The sequence below is a fragment of the Stomoxys calcitrans genome, chromosome 1 (genome assembly GCF_963082655.1).
Source record: "Stomoxys calcitrans chromosome 1, idStoCalc2.1, whole genome shotgun sequence".
In the NCBI taxonomy this organism is placed as follows: Eukaryota; Metazoa; Arthropoda; class Insecta; order Diptera; family Muscidae; genus Stomoxys; species Stomoxys calcitrans.
Window position 1 is genome coordinate 76895451 of NC_081552.1, and position 13115 is coordinate 76908565.

The 13115-nt window shown below is 34.5% G+C and overlaps 1 protein-coding gene across 1 annotated transcript in view; it reads right to left on the minus strand.

The window, feature by feature from the left end:
- Positions 1 to 777: 777 nt before the first annotated feature.
- The window catches only part of LOC106093207 (copper transport protein ATOX1), a 34903-nt gene continuing 22565 nt past the window's right edge, over positions 778 to 13115 (minus strand). Inside the window, exon 3 of the mRNA XM_013260227.2 lies at positions 778 to 1346. Within this exon, the coding sequence (XP_013115681.1) occupies positions 1213 to 1346 (134 nt within the window). The 3' untranslated portion in view covers positions 778 to 1212. The remainder of the gene's footprint in view (positions 1347 to 13115) is intronic.

The window sequence follows — 13115 nt, forward strand, 5'->3', positions numbered from 1 at the left end:
AAAAAAGTTATAAGCATTTACATTTTGAACTTTAAAGACCTATATCTCATGGACTGGGCCCTTCCCCAACAAACATTTTGTAAAATTTTATGCAGCACATCGAACTCTATCAAAAAAATTACCTCATTTGGCGAGGGGCCAGTAAACTGCACTTGCTCCAAAAAATTTAATTAAAAACGTGTGAAAAATGCTATTTAAAGGCAAAGGACTTTGAAGAAAATTTTGCTGTATAAAGTTTAAGCAAATTAATAATAAGATATATTGTCGAATTTTTTCACAACTATACCGAAAGCAGAAGAGAGTACCCCGCCGCAATTGGGATTAAGATATTTTTTTCTTGGTTGCTGGCATTACCTTGTTTGGTGTTTCCTAATCTTTTCTGGATTATAATGTTGAATTTATTTTTTAAGAATATTTTATCTTTTTTGTTCCTATATATCGTTAATAAATCGGATTTTTATATATGTATGTATGTATATATGTATAACGATGTAAATAGATTGGCGAATGTAGTACGGTGTTTATAATTTGCTGGTATTTATAAGTATTCATCATAAGATTTAAATATGTTATGGCATACATATGTTTTTCTAAATCACTAATAATTAATTGAAGAGAACGAGAAAAATTTCTAATTAAAATTTGTTAAAAATGTTATTTAAAGTTTGGATTTCAAAAGAATATTTTTAAATTCTTATTCTTTTGGTTTATTGACGCTACACGTATTATTGCATATTTTATATGTTACGGATTGTGTGAAGAGAAAATTCGCAAAAATTGAAATTCACGTTTATTGACATTGGTGAATGGCACATTGCACATAATACCTTTATATGATCGGTTTTTTTATTTTGCATAAATCTCTCATTCGTGATAGTTTTTGTTTTGTGCATAATAATATTGACAACAAAAGTGTCTACTTGATTGAAACCCTTTTTTCCAAGCAATAATATGAATAACAAATTAACTTAACTTGCTTGGTAATATATGAATTATATATACAAATACAGTATATTAAAATTATATATATATATATATATATATAATCACCAACATAATTTATATTAATCAATAAAACTTTAAATAAACACCTTACAGACGAATAAAGTAAATTTCCAAAGTTGCTTGTGTAATTTTTCCCAGTCCATGTACGTTCGTTCAAACCTCCAGTTTTAATTTCGCTATGCGTCGAAATTTACAAAAAAGTTCGTTTCATTCCTTCACTCCAACGTAATATGCCGGCTTGCCTGTCTTCTTAATGACTTCTAATAGTTCTTCTCCCGACATATTCGATGTAACCAGCACAGTTTTATCATCCAAATCAATGCTGACTTTTTCGACCCTATCTGTAAGGAAGCAGACAAAAAACAAAAAGAATCAATGAAAATATTACAAATATCCTAGGTTAATAAGTGTATATGAACAAATAACTCAAAGTTTGTTTACAATATTATTCAGCAAAATAAGTTGGAGGGTATTTAAAAAAGGCTTTTGTTGTTGCAGTTCGTTGAGTTTTCTCTTTCGTCTGCTTGATTCTGTTGAATGTCCAGATCCAGGGGGGGTCAATTTCATTCAGGTGCAATTGGGAGGCGGTCGTTCTCCAAGGACTACTTTTTTCCGGTAGCTATTTACCGCATCTGCATGAATGTTGTCTGGACCCACTTATGTAGGCAAGCTTGGTCATTAATTGCGACACAGTTACCAACCGGCGGTATGGCTTGTATTTTATTTATTTCCAAAGTGATAAAATTTGTTCCACTTCATCATCTTTGAAAATAATGCTAAGTTTTAATGCTTCTCGGCAATATATCATATTTTCTGGATTGATTACGAATTGCTACTCAACTTTCCTCCACCATAAGGGATATACTAAATTCATTCCGTTTGTAATACATCGAAATGTTGATCCGAGACCCAACAAAGTATATATTTTCTTGATCGTCCTGACATTCTAAGTCGATTAAGCCATGTCCGTTCGTCCGTCTCTCTGTTGAAAGAAAGCTAACTTTTGAAGGACAAAAGCTAGTTGCTTGAAATTTTGCATAAATACTTATGATTAGGTTGGTTGGGATGCAGGTTGGTTGGGATTGTAAATGGTCCATATCAGTCCATGTATTGGTATAGCTGCTATATAACCCGATCTTAAATCTTGACTTCTTGAGCCTCTAGAGGGCGCAATTCATATCCGATTTGGGTGAAATTTTGTATGAGGTATTTTGTTATGGTTTCCAACATTTATGCTACGTATGGTTTAAATCGGTTAATAACCTGATATAGCTGCCTTATAAACCGATCTTAGATCTTGATTTCTTGAGCCTCTGGAGGACGCAATTCTTATCCGATTGGGCTGAAATTTTGTAAAAGATGTTTTGATATGACATCCAAAATTGGGCTAAGTATGGTCTTTATCGGTTCATAACCTGATATAGCTCCCATGTAAACCGATCTTGGATATTGACTTCTTGTGCCTCTAGAGGGCGCAATTTTTGTCCGATTTGGCTGAAACTTTGCACAGCGACTCCTCCTTATGACCTTCAACATAATATGGTTTGAATCGATCCGTAACATGATATAAGTCCCATATAAACCGATCTCCCGATTTTGGTTCTTAAGCCTAAATGGCGCAGTTCTTATCCGATTTGGCTAAAATTAGCACGCTTTTACTAGCGTTAGCTTTTCTCGCTTTTATTTATTTTTTTAATAGTTCTGCCATTAAAACATTACAATTAGACAATAATGCCTTTTTCGGAGTCCTCCTTCATCTTCGGAATATAATTCTTTATAATTTTATTTTTGCACTCCATGTTCATAATCAAAAAAAAAAAAAAAATATAGAATAGTAAGGGACCTTTATGTCCGTATTTTATGAAATTTGTCAATAAAAATTTAAAGTAGATCGTTTGAGAAAAAACTGTTTGGTCTTTTTTCGTTGCGGGCGTAATGTACTTCTTTAATTCACATTTAATATCTCTCAAAAAATAAAAAGAATAGCATAAAGGATAAAAGATAATATGACATTTTATTATAACAGTGATGTACTATAAATGAACATGGTTGTCATCTCAACAATCTTAAATCTCAACGTAAGGCAAGGACATATTTTGAAACCAGTCGTAAACAGGCAGTCGCCAAGTGAACATCGTTTTCTTATGCGTTTGTTTGTAAAGGATGATATTTTAAGAGCTATAGGAAAGTTTTCCAAAAAGACACATAAAATTCTGAAAAATGCATGAAATCTTTATTTGAATCGATAGTACGGTCCATATAATTTAATGTTTGAAGATTATTTCATTCAAATGTTTACTGTGACTGCGCCTCAAATGGTTCATTCGCTTTGTCCAATTTTGGCATACTCTTTCCAACATTTCGGACGGTATCTCACGAATAAATGCTTCAATTTTGCCTTCCAATGCGTCAATTGAAGCGGGCTTGTCTGTATAGACATGAACTTTAACACAGCCCCACGAAAAATAGTCTAAAGGCGTTATCAGCCCATAAACAGGTTTATGGGCCATCAGCCCATAAACCGCACCAAACTGTGACTTTTTCTGGATGCGTTGGTAGCTCTTGCAATGCTTCTGACTGATCTTCACTTAAAAATCGAGAATTTTGCTTATTTACGTACCCATTGAACCAAAACTGGACTTCGTCGTAAAGTGGAAGAAGCGCGCGATTAACTTTCTTAACAAAGCACGCATTTTGATAATAAAATACAATAATTTGCAAGCGTTGTTCGTTTGTAAGACGATTCATGGTTAAATTATAGACCAAACTGAAGATGTTTGACAGTGCAACAAAACACGAAATCTGCGTGAGCTGTTTAAGATAATTTGCTTTTTGCTGTCATATGTTTTTTTTTATCAACTTCTGAGTTCATTTTCGGAATAGGCGTCTTGACCAATTGGACGGTAGGAGTAGAAAAAGAAGGAATCACAGACAGCGTGTAGAAAAAGCAGAAACACTAACGATGAGATCGACGACCACCACCTTCCACGATATTTGATAGCATCAAATGTCTAGAAAATTTGGATGTTGAGCCTAAACCGTTATCTTCTTACAGCGTCTTTCAAATTGGGCGAGGTATCAATTTCATATCAACAGATTATTTGAATATCACTGAAACGCGAAATAGAGATGTAATGATTAAAACTAAAGATCTAAAGACTGTTAAAAAGCTCCTTAAAGCAAAGCGTATACACTATGTATCAGTTAAAATAACTTTGCACAACAGTTTGAATGCAGTCGAATCCGCTTAATTGAACATGATTTTATTTGAAAAAAATCGGTTAATTGAAAAAAATCACTTGAAATAATTGATTTCAAGGACTTTATAACACATTTCACTTCGCTTAATTGAAAACCCGTCCAATTGAAAAATCGCATAATTGAAATGCAATTTTAAGCCAAAAACGCAATTCAAAGATATCAAAACTCCGCATAATTAACAACATTAATGATACAATTTTGCGTTTAGTTAATGTTGCGATTTAATTAATTGCCCTAGTTTCTAACTAGCTTCACCGATCTTTTAATTACAAAACCTTTAACTTACTGAAGTTCTGCTAATGGAAAACATTTTTAATTCCACAAGCTTCGGTTAATTGAAACGTATTTCAATTATCCGAACTTCGTATGGCAAACGTCGGATAATTGAAGCAAAGTTCTCGTATTTTGCTGTTTTCAATTAAGCTGATTCGACTGTACCACGTTGGGTTTCGTATTAAGTTTGTGTTTCACAGTGAAATCGTAATATTTTTTTACGATTACCTTTTGAAGATAATTGATTTTGAAGCGAAAAAACTTGCTGATTACAATCATTATGTATTCCTTGATTATTTCTTATAAATTTTTGAAAAAAAAAGTATTTGTAATTTTTCAAAAAAGTAATCGAGAAAAATGTGGGTAGTTCACTGTGAAACAGGAACTTAATACCCACCTTTATAAAAATTTTTGTGCACGAATTATAAAGATTTCGCAAGAAGAGTTATTGGCTGGAGTTAATGGAAAAAACAATCCGAATGTGTGTGATTAAGCATATTTTAAAAGGTGATGGCGAAAACATTGTGCATGCTGGTGCAGCAATCGTAACAATAAATTGCTTGATTGGACAAGAAAGAATTAGCGTTGGATAGGAGAAAAGCTTTGTGTCTGAGCCAGGGCTGCAGAGTCGGAGTCGACTCCGTGCCCCCAGGCACGGGAGAGCTGTAAGCACCACACACGCTGGAACATTGAGGTCCGATCTGTGTGGTGTTCATTGTTGTCACAAGACGAATCCGGTAGCTCGAAGTAGCTCCATACGGAGTAGCTGCAACGGCAGTCGCGGGCAATCAGCGGTATCGAGCGGAAAGTCTCAGTAAGAGACCGAGCGGCACCGGCTCTTGCACAAATACTGAGTGCCTATTGTGTGTGCTCTATATAAGCGAGTTATTGGCGCCTTTAACCAGTGGCCACCTTGTGCCCGCGGCGATCGGTCCTTTAGACCAAAATTAACTTGCTCACACAGGAGTTTGACGAGGATCGCCACCTCCACATGAAAATGTGGCACAACAACAGCAATTTTGCCCGGAGTCGAGAAAATTATCTCGGCTCCGACTCCGGACAAAGTAGTAAAAAATGTTTCGATAAAAAAAATGAAATTCAAAATTCTTTTTAGATAAAATATATAATGTTATTATTAATTTTATAGCAGACCGTTGTATTAAAATTTTCCGTTTTTAAATTCAAACTCCAGGTATTTTTGTTCTCATTTGGATATATCTTATATTGAGAATGCATTTCACAGAAATTTAGATGAAAAAAAAAACAAAGACACCGAGCTTGAAAACAGCAAAAATTAAAAAATAAAACAAACAAGTCACAAATTCTGGGAAATTTTTCTTAGAGAATCTATCGAATATTGTCTTTAGAGAAAATGTTATTGATGTTTTGACTCTAAAGAAACTTTTAAAAATTTTTTCACAAAAATATCATTGAACTTAAAAAAATTAGAAAATTTTATTAATTGGAAAGTTTTATTATTATTTTAAGGCTAGTACTACGTTATTTTTTGGTGGGAAAAATTTTCCCTAAATCGTTCTTTCGGTGGTTTGACAAGGTTACCACATTTGATTTTTTTTTTTGGGTTTCTTTGGCCAAAATGTTGCCATTTACATATAAAAATTAATATGGCGCCATTCAATTTATCAGCTGCTTACGTGCATGCGAACACACAAATTTGAGTCTGTGGACCGTTCTCAAATTCATATATATTGTTGTAATTTCAACCAAAACCCACCCCGCCGAAAATAATAAATAATGAAAAACAAAACCTATTTAAAAAGAAACAAATGCAGCTTTTATTTAAAAATATAATAAGATTTTGTAGTATTTTCATTGGTATAAGTTAAAAAAGCACAACTTTTCAAAAGCCTTTGCCAGCATCTTCCACATGTTTCAAAATAATGTTGTTGTAATTGCAAAATCAAAATCACAACACTATCTTTCATAATCGTTTTTACTTCGTTCAGATTTATTGCAATAGCTTGCTATGAAAGGAACATTTTTTATATATTTCATTTATATTAGAAGTATATTTATTTATATTTACATACAAACTCTTTCTTAATTATGCATCCACATATAACAAATTGTTTTTCACTCCAAGTAAGTACATGTGAGCAAGATCATTACAACTAACAAACACTTAGTTACAATTAGAAGTTTGGCGATCGCGTTTATTGTGGTTGTGCTCTTTTTGGGTGCCGTGAAATTTAATTTTCGCTAGATGAAAAAACAAGTTATATTTTTTTATACTGAGTTTCAGGCGAAAACCGAAAAAGCGCCAACTTTTAACAAAAATTTTCATTAAAATTTTTGTAGTCTTAATAGGAATTTTTTTGTTAAGAAAAAAATTTCTATTAAAATTTTGTCTTTAACACATGTCATAAAAATTTCGTCTTTAGAAAAAAATCTCATTGAAATTTTAACGTGAGAAAAATATCAATACAATATGGTATTTAAAAATTTCTTTAAAGCATTTACTTAAAAAAGTTCTTAAAATTTTGTATTTTGAATTTTTCTTTATTAAAAATCTATCTTTAAAAAAATTTCATTAAAAATTTTTTCTTGAAAAATTGCATTAAAATGCCTGAAAAAAATTCATTGAAATTTTGTTAAAAGATATCATTGAAATTTTGTGTTTGCAAAAAATTTTATTAAAAATTTATGTTTGGAAAAATTTCATTAGAATTGTATGCTTTAGAAAATTTAGTTAAAATTTTAAGCTTTAGAAAAAATTGCATTGAAATTATCTTTTTGGAAAAATTTTATTGAAACTTTGTCTATATGTAGAATTTGGACCAAAATCTGAAAATATTTTAAGAGTCATAAAGGAAATACTTGTGCAAAATCTTAGGAAGATCTGTTCTTAAATGCGCTTGCAAAAGCTCTAGAAGTTAAAATCGAGCGACACATACAGGGAGCTAAATATGAACCGGTTTCTATGAAATTCACTAGTGATTAGAAAAGTCATCAGAGAAACCTCCGTGCCTAATTTCGCGAGGATGACTGACAAATGATGATATTATTGCAGTATTGTTTCCCAAATTCTTAGGAGAAATCTTTCTGGAAACCTTTTCAGAGTCTTGTTGCATTTAATGGTTTCTATATACAAAATAGTAATTAAAATCCACTTTTCTTTGCTAAATGGTCATAAAATATTAGGAAAATATTTTTTTTTTTGTGAAAAAAGCATAGTGGCTTAGGAAATAAAAAGATTTTTTTTAAATTATTTTTTAATTTTAAAAATTAAGTGCTCGAAGCCGAGCAATCTTCCCGGAGACGGAGTCTAGTACAAATTGTGCGACTTCGCAGCCCTGGTCTGTACACATAATCAATCCAATGCGCTGCGTTAACTGCCAACATTTGGAATACACCAAAAACAGATTCCAAAATATTGCATTATTTCGTAGATGTTGTGACATAAACCTCCCGCATGTCAATTGCACCCGAAAGCTGTAAGGATCGTTTTGTATGACTTCCAACAACTGTGCCAAGTATGGTCGAAATCGTTTCATAACCTGATAAAGCTGTCATATAAACCGATCTCCCAATTCGGTACTCGGAGCTACTGGAGGTCGCAATTTTTACTCGATTTGTCCGAAATTTTGGATGTGGAGTTCTATGGCTATGGCTTCTAACAGCCATGACAATTACGGACCATATCGGCAAATAACTTGATGTAGCTCATGTATATATTGAAAGTCATTCAAAGATCTTAACAAATGCGATCAACGGTGGAGGGTATATGAGATTCGGCCCTGCCGAACTTAGCGCGCTTTTAGTTGTTTTATATATAAATATTGATCTAAACAATAGAATATTTAGGGCTTTATGGTTCACAAGTATACATTGGAGACTTTGGTTTCCCGGAACAAAACTACAGTGATTACTACAAGAAACCCACATAGTTGAAAGAACGCAACATCTTTTGCACCCGCGTGGTTATAGAATATACCTCCAGTACGATAAAGCTGGAATTATGATCCTAGTCCGCAACAATATACATGCCCTTCAACACCTGACGCTATCTGGGGATCTTCTATCCAGCTTTTTAGCGTGAATGTTATGTTTATATTACTGCTGATATGATATCGGAAATTGGCGGTGTTAATAACGGGCACTATATGGTGTTGGGTGATCTGCATTCTCAGAATCCTATTTTGGGATCTCAGTCGCTCTCGCCTTTTGGCTCCATATGGGAGCTTTTCGTTTATGAATGATGTCTCTCCTACGCTATTGAGCACAATGGTTAGTGTTGATTTGGCTCCATTTCTCAAGTGGAAAATGCCTGAAGTTGGAGATAATTTTCCAATATTTAAGACTAATGAAAAGATTGAAACTGGAATGAGGTTTGTTCCTATATTTTTAGTGGAAGAGTTACCTGATTAGACTTTGATTAGCCTACAGCAACAACAACCTACATAATAATAAGATGTATCTGTGCAAAATTTAAAGCGGCTAGTTTTATGCGTTCGACCGCTTTCCTAATTTCCACAGACGGAGGGACGGACATGGCTAGTTTGACTCAACATGTCCAGACAATCAAGAATATATTGTATATAATTTATGTGGTCGCAGATCAATATTTCGAGGTGTTGCAAACGGAATGACTAGGTTAGTACACCTCCATCCGATGGTGGTGGGCACAAAAACTCCCCTATATGGTTCAATACTGCTGCAGCATCTGTTTAGCAAGGATAAAATATGAAACTCTTTCATGAGGCATAGGAGTATACAAAACTCTATAAATAATAGACGAGTATGTGAAACGTAAAACTTGCGAGAATTTTTTGAATTCATCTGCTTGATGTCAGAGTTTTGTGAAACAGAGTCAGCGGTGTTAGAAGATAAAAGTCTTGGAATTATTCTTCAATTATTGAAAGCGGTAATTTAATTTTCAGTGCCATTAATATTGCCACCAAATTTGCAGAAGTTTGGAGCTCCATTGGCTCAGATAATAAGTTTGATTCGTGTGTTGCGGATCGACTAACTGGTTCCTCCTGAACAGCTGAGTGTTTATCGGGATATATATCTTATTGTGATTGATCTCATATTTTGAAGTTTCCGTACCGCAGTCTGCCTTTTCTCTCTTCATTTTCGTTAAGATTTTCAAGGGCAACATTGCTCACTTCATTTTTGATTTCAACGAAAAAGGATGTGAAAGAGTGCGATGCAGGATGCACTCATAAGGTGAAGTCATGCGAGCAGCTGAGTACAATTTGACATTTACGGCATTTGCCGCTTTGACATTTACGGCATTTGCCACTCAAGTTAGTTTCGTTGGGGGTAGATTTTTGTTGTTGTGCTAATGACCCTACTTCTTAATTGTACCATGAGTGCGATGAGTATATTAACATTGTGTTTTTAAAGGTATCAACCAGGGTTCACTTAAAAAAGGTTAGGTCACTTGCCCAGCTGATTGAATTTTCAAATTCCAGGGATGTATCCAAATCCCACTAAAACGTCAAAGGCTTTATTTGGATTTTAAACGTTTTCTTATTTTGTTCCTTTTTCACATTTTAATTGTTTTTATTTACCATTTACACATTTATAATAATAAATTTTGATTTTGTAGCTCCTACCCAAAATTTATTATTATTATTTTTGATTTTGTAGCTCCTACCCACTATAATACACAGGGCCCGGCACGGGATAGCTGTAAGCACCACACAAGCTGGAACATTGAGGTCCGATCTGTGTGGTGTTCATTGCTGTCTCGAAAAGATTAGCTGCGAGCTACCGGGCGCGTCCAGAAATTTTACAGCCTAGTGGGAATTGACAGCCTCAGGGCTGTATCGTTGATTTCGTTGTGGTTGGGCATAATGCAAATAAAACGAGAATGTCAATAAAGAAGTGTCCAAAAATTTGACAGCCTAGTTGGAATTTGCGCCACCATCCCCGCATTGACAACCAACCATCACCAACATAACATTAAGCAACAGCATCGCTGGGACGTTGATGCATGCAGCGTCCGCATTTATAATGCTTCCATCTGGGATTAATTGGCAATTGGTTAAGTGAAATAGCCAATTTGATTTGTGTTGTTCAAAAAATTGCCCCAAACGAACAAAGCCGCCGCGTTTTATTGCGTACAACAGAAAAATAGCAACACTGTCCGCTATGTGAAGGCCGACATAAAAATTATGATTGCACGCGTTTTTTAAATTTTAACATAAAAGATCGTTGGGACCATGTAAAACGCCTTCGTGCATGTTTCTCTTGTTTAAACTTTGGCCATAACACCTGAAAGTAAGTGGTGTAAAGCGGGTCCCTTCGCATGTAATATCGAATTAGGATGGGTGGTATTTGGACCTTGCCGTAACATTCAAAATAAAGTAACAAAAAAATATATACCAAATACTTGTCCTTTTTGTCAATGTGAGTACCGATGACGAGCTTCATCAAATGGTTGCAGACTATTGCGATATCGTATGCATGAGTGTAAGGCCAGCTCTAGTCGTTAAGGCCGGTACTATATTCGGTTTTCGCGTTGAAACTCCATATAAAAAACAAACGGAAAAATTTGTCGAAATTCGTTTTGCCATAACTTGTTTTTCATGTAGGGAAAATTGACATTTCGGGACGCCCATTGAGAGCACAACACCGTCGCTGAGCAATAAGTAATTTTTTTACGCAAAATAAACGCCTGTTAGTGTTAGTGATGTTGCTCACAAGTATTTACTCTGGTTCACTAAGTTATTTACCCTGTAGTGAATTAGTTTGTAACACCCAAAAGGAAGAGAGATAGACCCATTGATAAGTATACCGATCGACTCAGAATCACTTTCTGATTCGATTTAGCTGTGTCCGTCTATCTGTCTGTCCATGTTAATTTGTGCAAACTACAGGTCGCAATTTTTATCCGATCGTATTCAAATTTAGTGTTTTTCGGCCTAGAGACGAAGCCTATTGAAATTGGAAAGAATCGGTTCAAATTTGGATACAGCTCCCATATATATGTTCGTCCGATTTGCAGTAATACTGCAATATATCGCCTGATTTTCACTCCTGGAGTCACAGCAAGCGCATTTATTGATCCATCTTGCCAAACGCTTTACTCGACTGCCACAGTATCTGAGAAGTTTGCTTAATTCGGTTCAGATTTTGGTATAGCTACCATATATATGTTCGTCCGATTTTGAGAAATATTGCAAGAAAGTGCTCATTTTTTAACCGTATCTCTCGAAATTTTGCAGGAAGGGTTTTCTTATGACACTAGATATTACTGCTGAAATTCATAGAAATTGGTCCAGATTTAGATATAGCTGTCATATATGTATATAGATTTTTCACCCCAAGAGCCGCTGCAAGCGCATTGTTTGACCAATCTTGCCAAATTTTTGCACAACGCTTTCCTCGACGACTACCACGTTATCTGAGAAGTATGCTCGAAATAGGTTCAGCAATAGATATAGCTCCCATATATGTATATGTTCGTCAGATTTTTGGTAATTTGCAATAATGTTGTCATTTGTCAACTGTAGTTATTATAGTTTGAACATATTTGCTCGCCGAGGTCGATCAAAATTGGTTCAGAATTGGATATAGCTCCCATATTGTACTTATAGGGTAGGTGTAGGGTGATATACAGTCGGTACCGCCCGACTTTTGCCCTTCCTTACTAGTTTTAATATAAATATTTCTTTCACAACATGCAACTCAATCAATCTGTACAAAATAATAAGGCTTGCGAAAGAATGCGTTGCACTTTTGGTCTTGCAATTACAACAACAATATTTGGATAAAAGTGGAAGACGCTGACAGAGGCTTTTGGAAAGGCTTGGCTTATGAAACTTATAACAGTGAAAATAGTACAAAATCTAATTATTTTTGCTTTCTGCATTTTTATAAATTCTGCATTCTTTTTAAATTGTTTTGTTTTTCATTATATATTAATTACGAACATACATGCTCGTAAGCAGCTGATAAATTGTTTGATGCCATATTATTTTTTATATGTAAATGGGAATATTTTGGCCAAAGAAAACCAAAAAAATCAGCCTTGTCAAACCACTTTCGGAAATTTTTCCGTTAAAAAAATGTAGTACCAGCCTTTAAAACTGAAGAAGTAGTAAGGGCTTAAAGGATTCTACATGAATCCACAAAACGATTTGGAAATCGATATCAAACGGGTCTGATATGGAAATAAGATGATGACAGACTTTCAAACAACTACAATATGGCATTTGATCGCCTAAAGTATCGAGAATAAGATGCAACGTAACCCTGAATTCCACACTGCCTATTGTAATGTAATAAATGAATATGTCAAAAAAGGTTATGAAAAATCTCTCCCTGATGATATTTACCTCATTTTGCAGTCACTAATCCCAATAAACCGAATGAAATTCGATTGGTTTTTGATGCCGCCGCACGTTTTAATGGAACTTCATTGAATTCACAACTGCTAAAAGATTCTTTTGGAGAGATGAAAACCAACAAAGCACGCCAGATGAATATGAAATGATCTTCATGACGTTTGGAGCCGCCTGGTTACCATGTTCCGCCACTTCGTCATGAAGACCAATGTCCAAAATCATCCTGATTCCCATCCAAGAGCAATAGATGCCATTTGT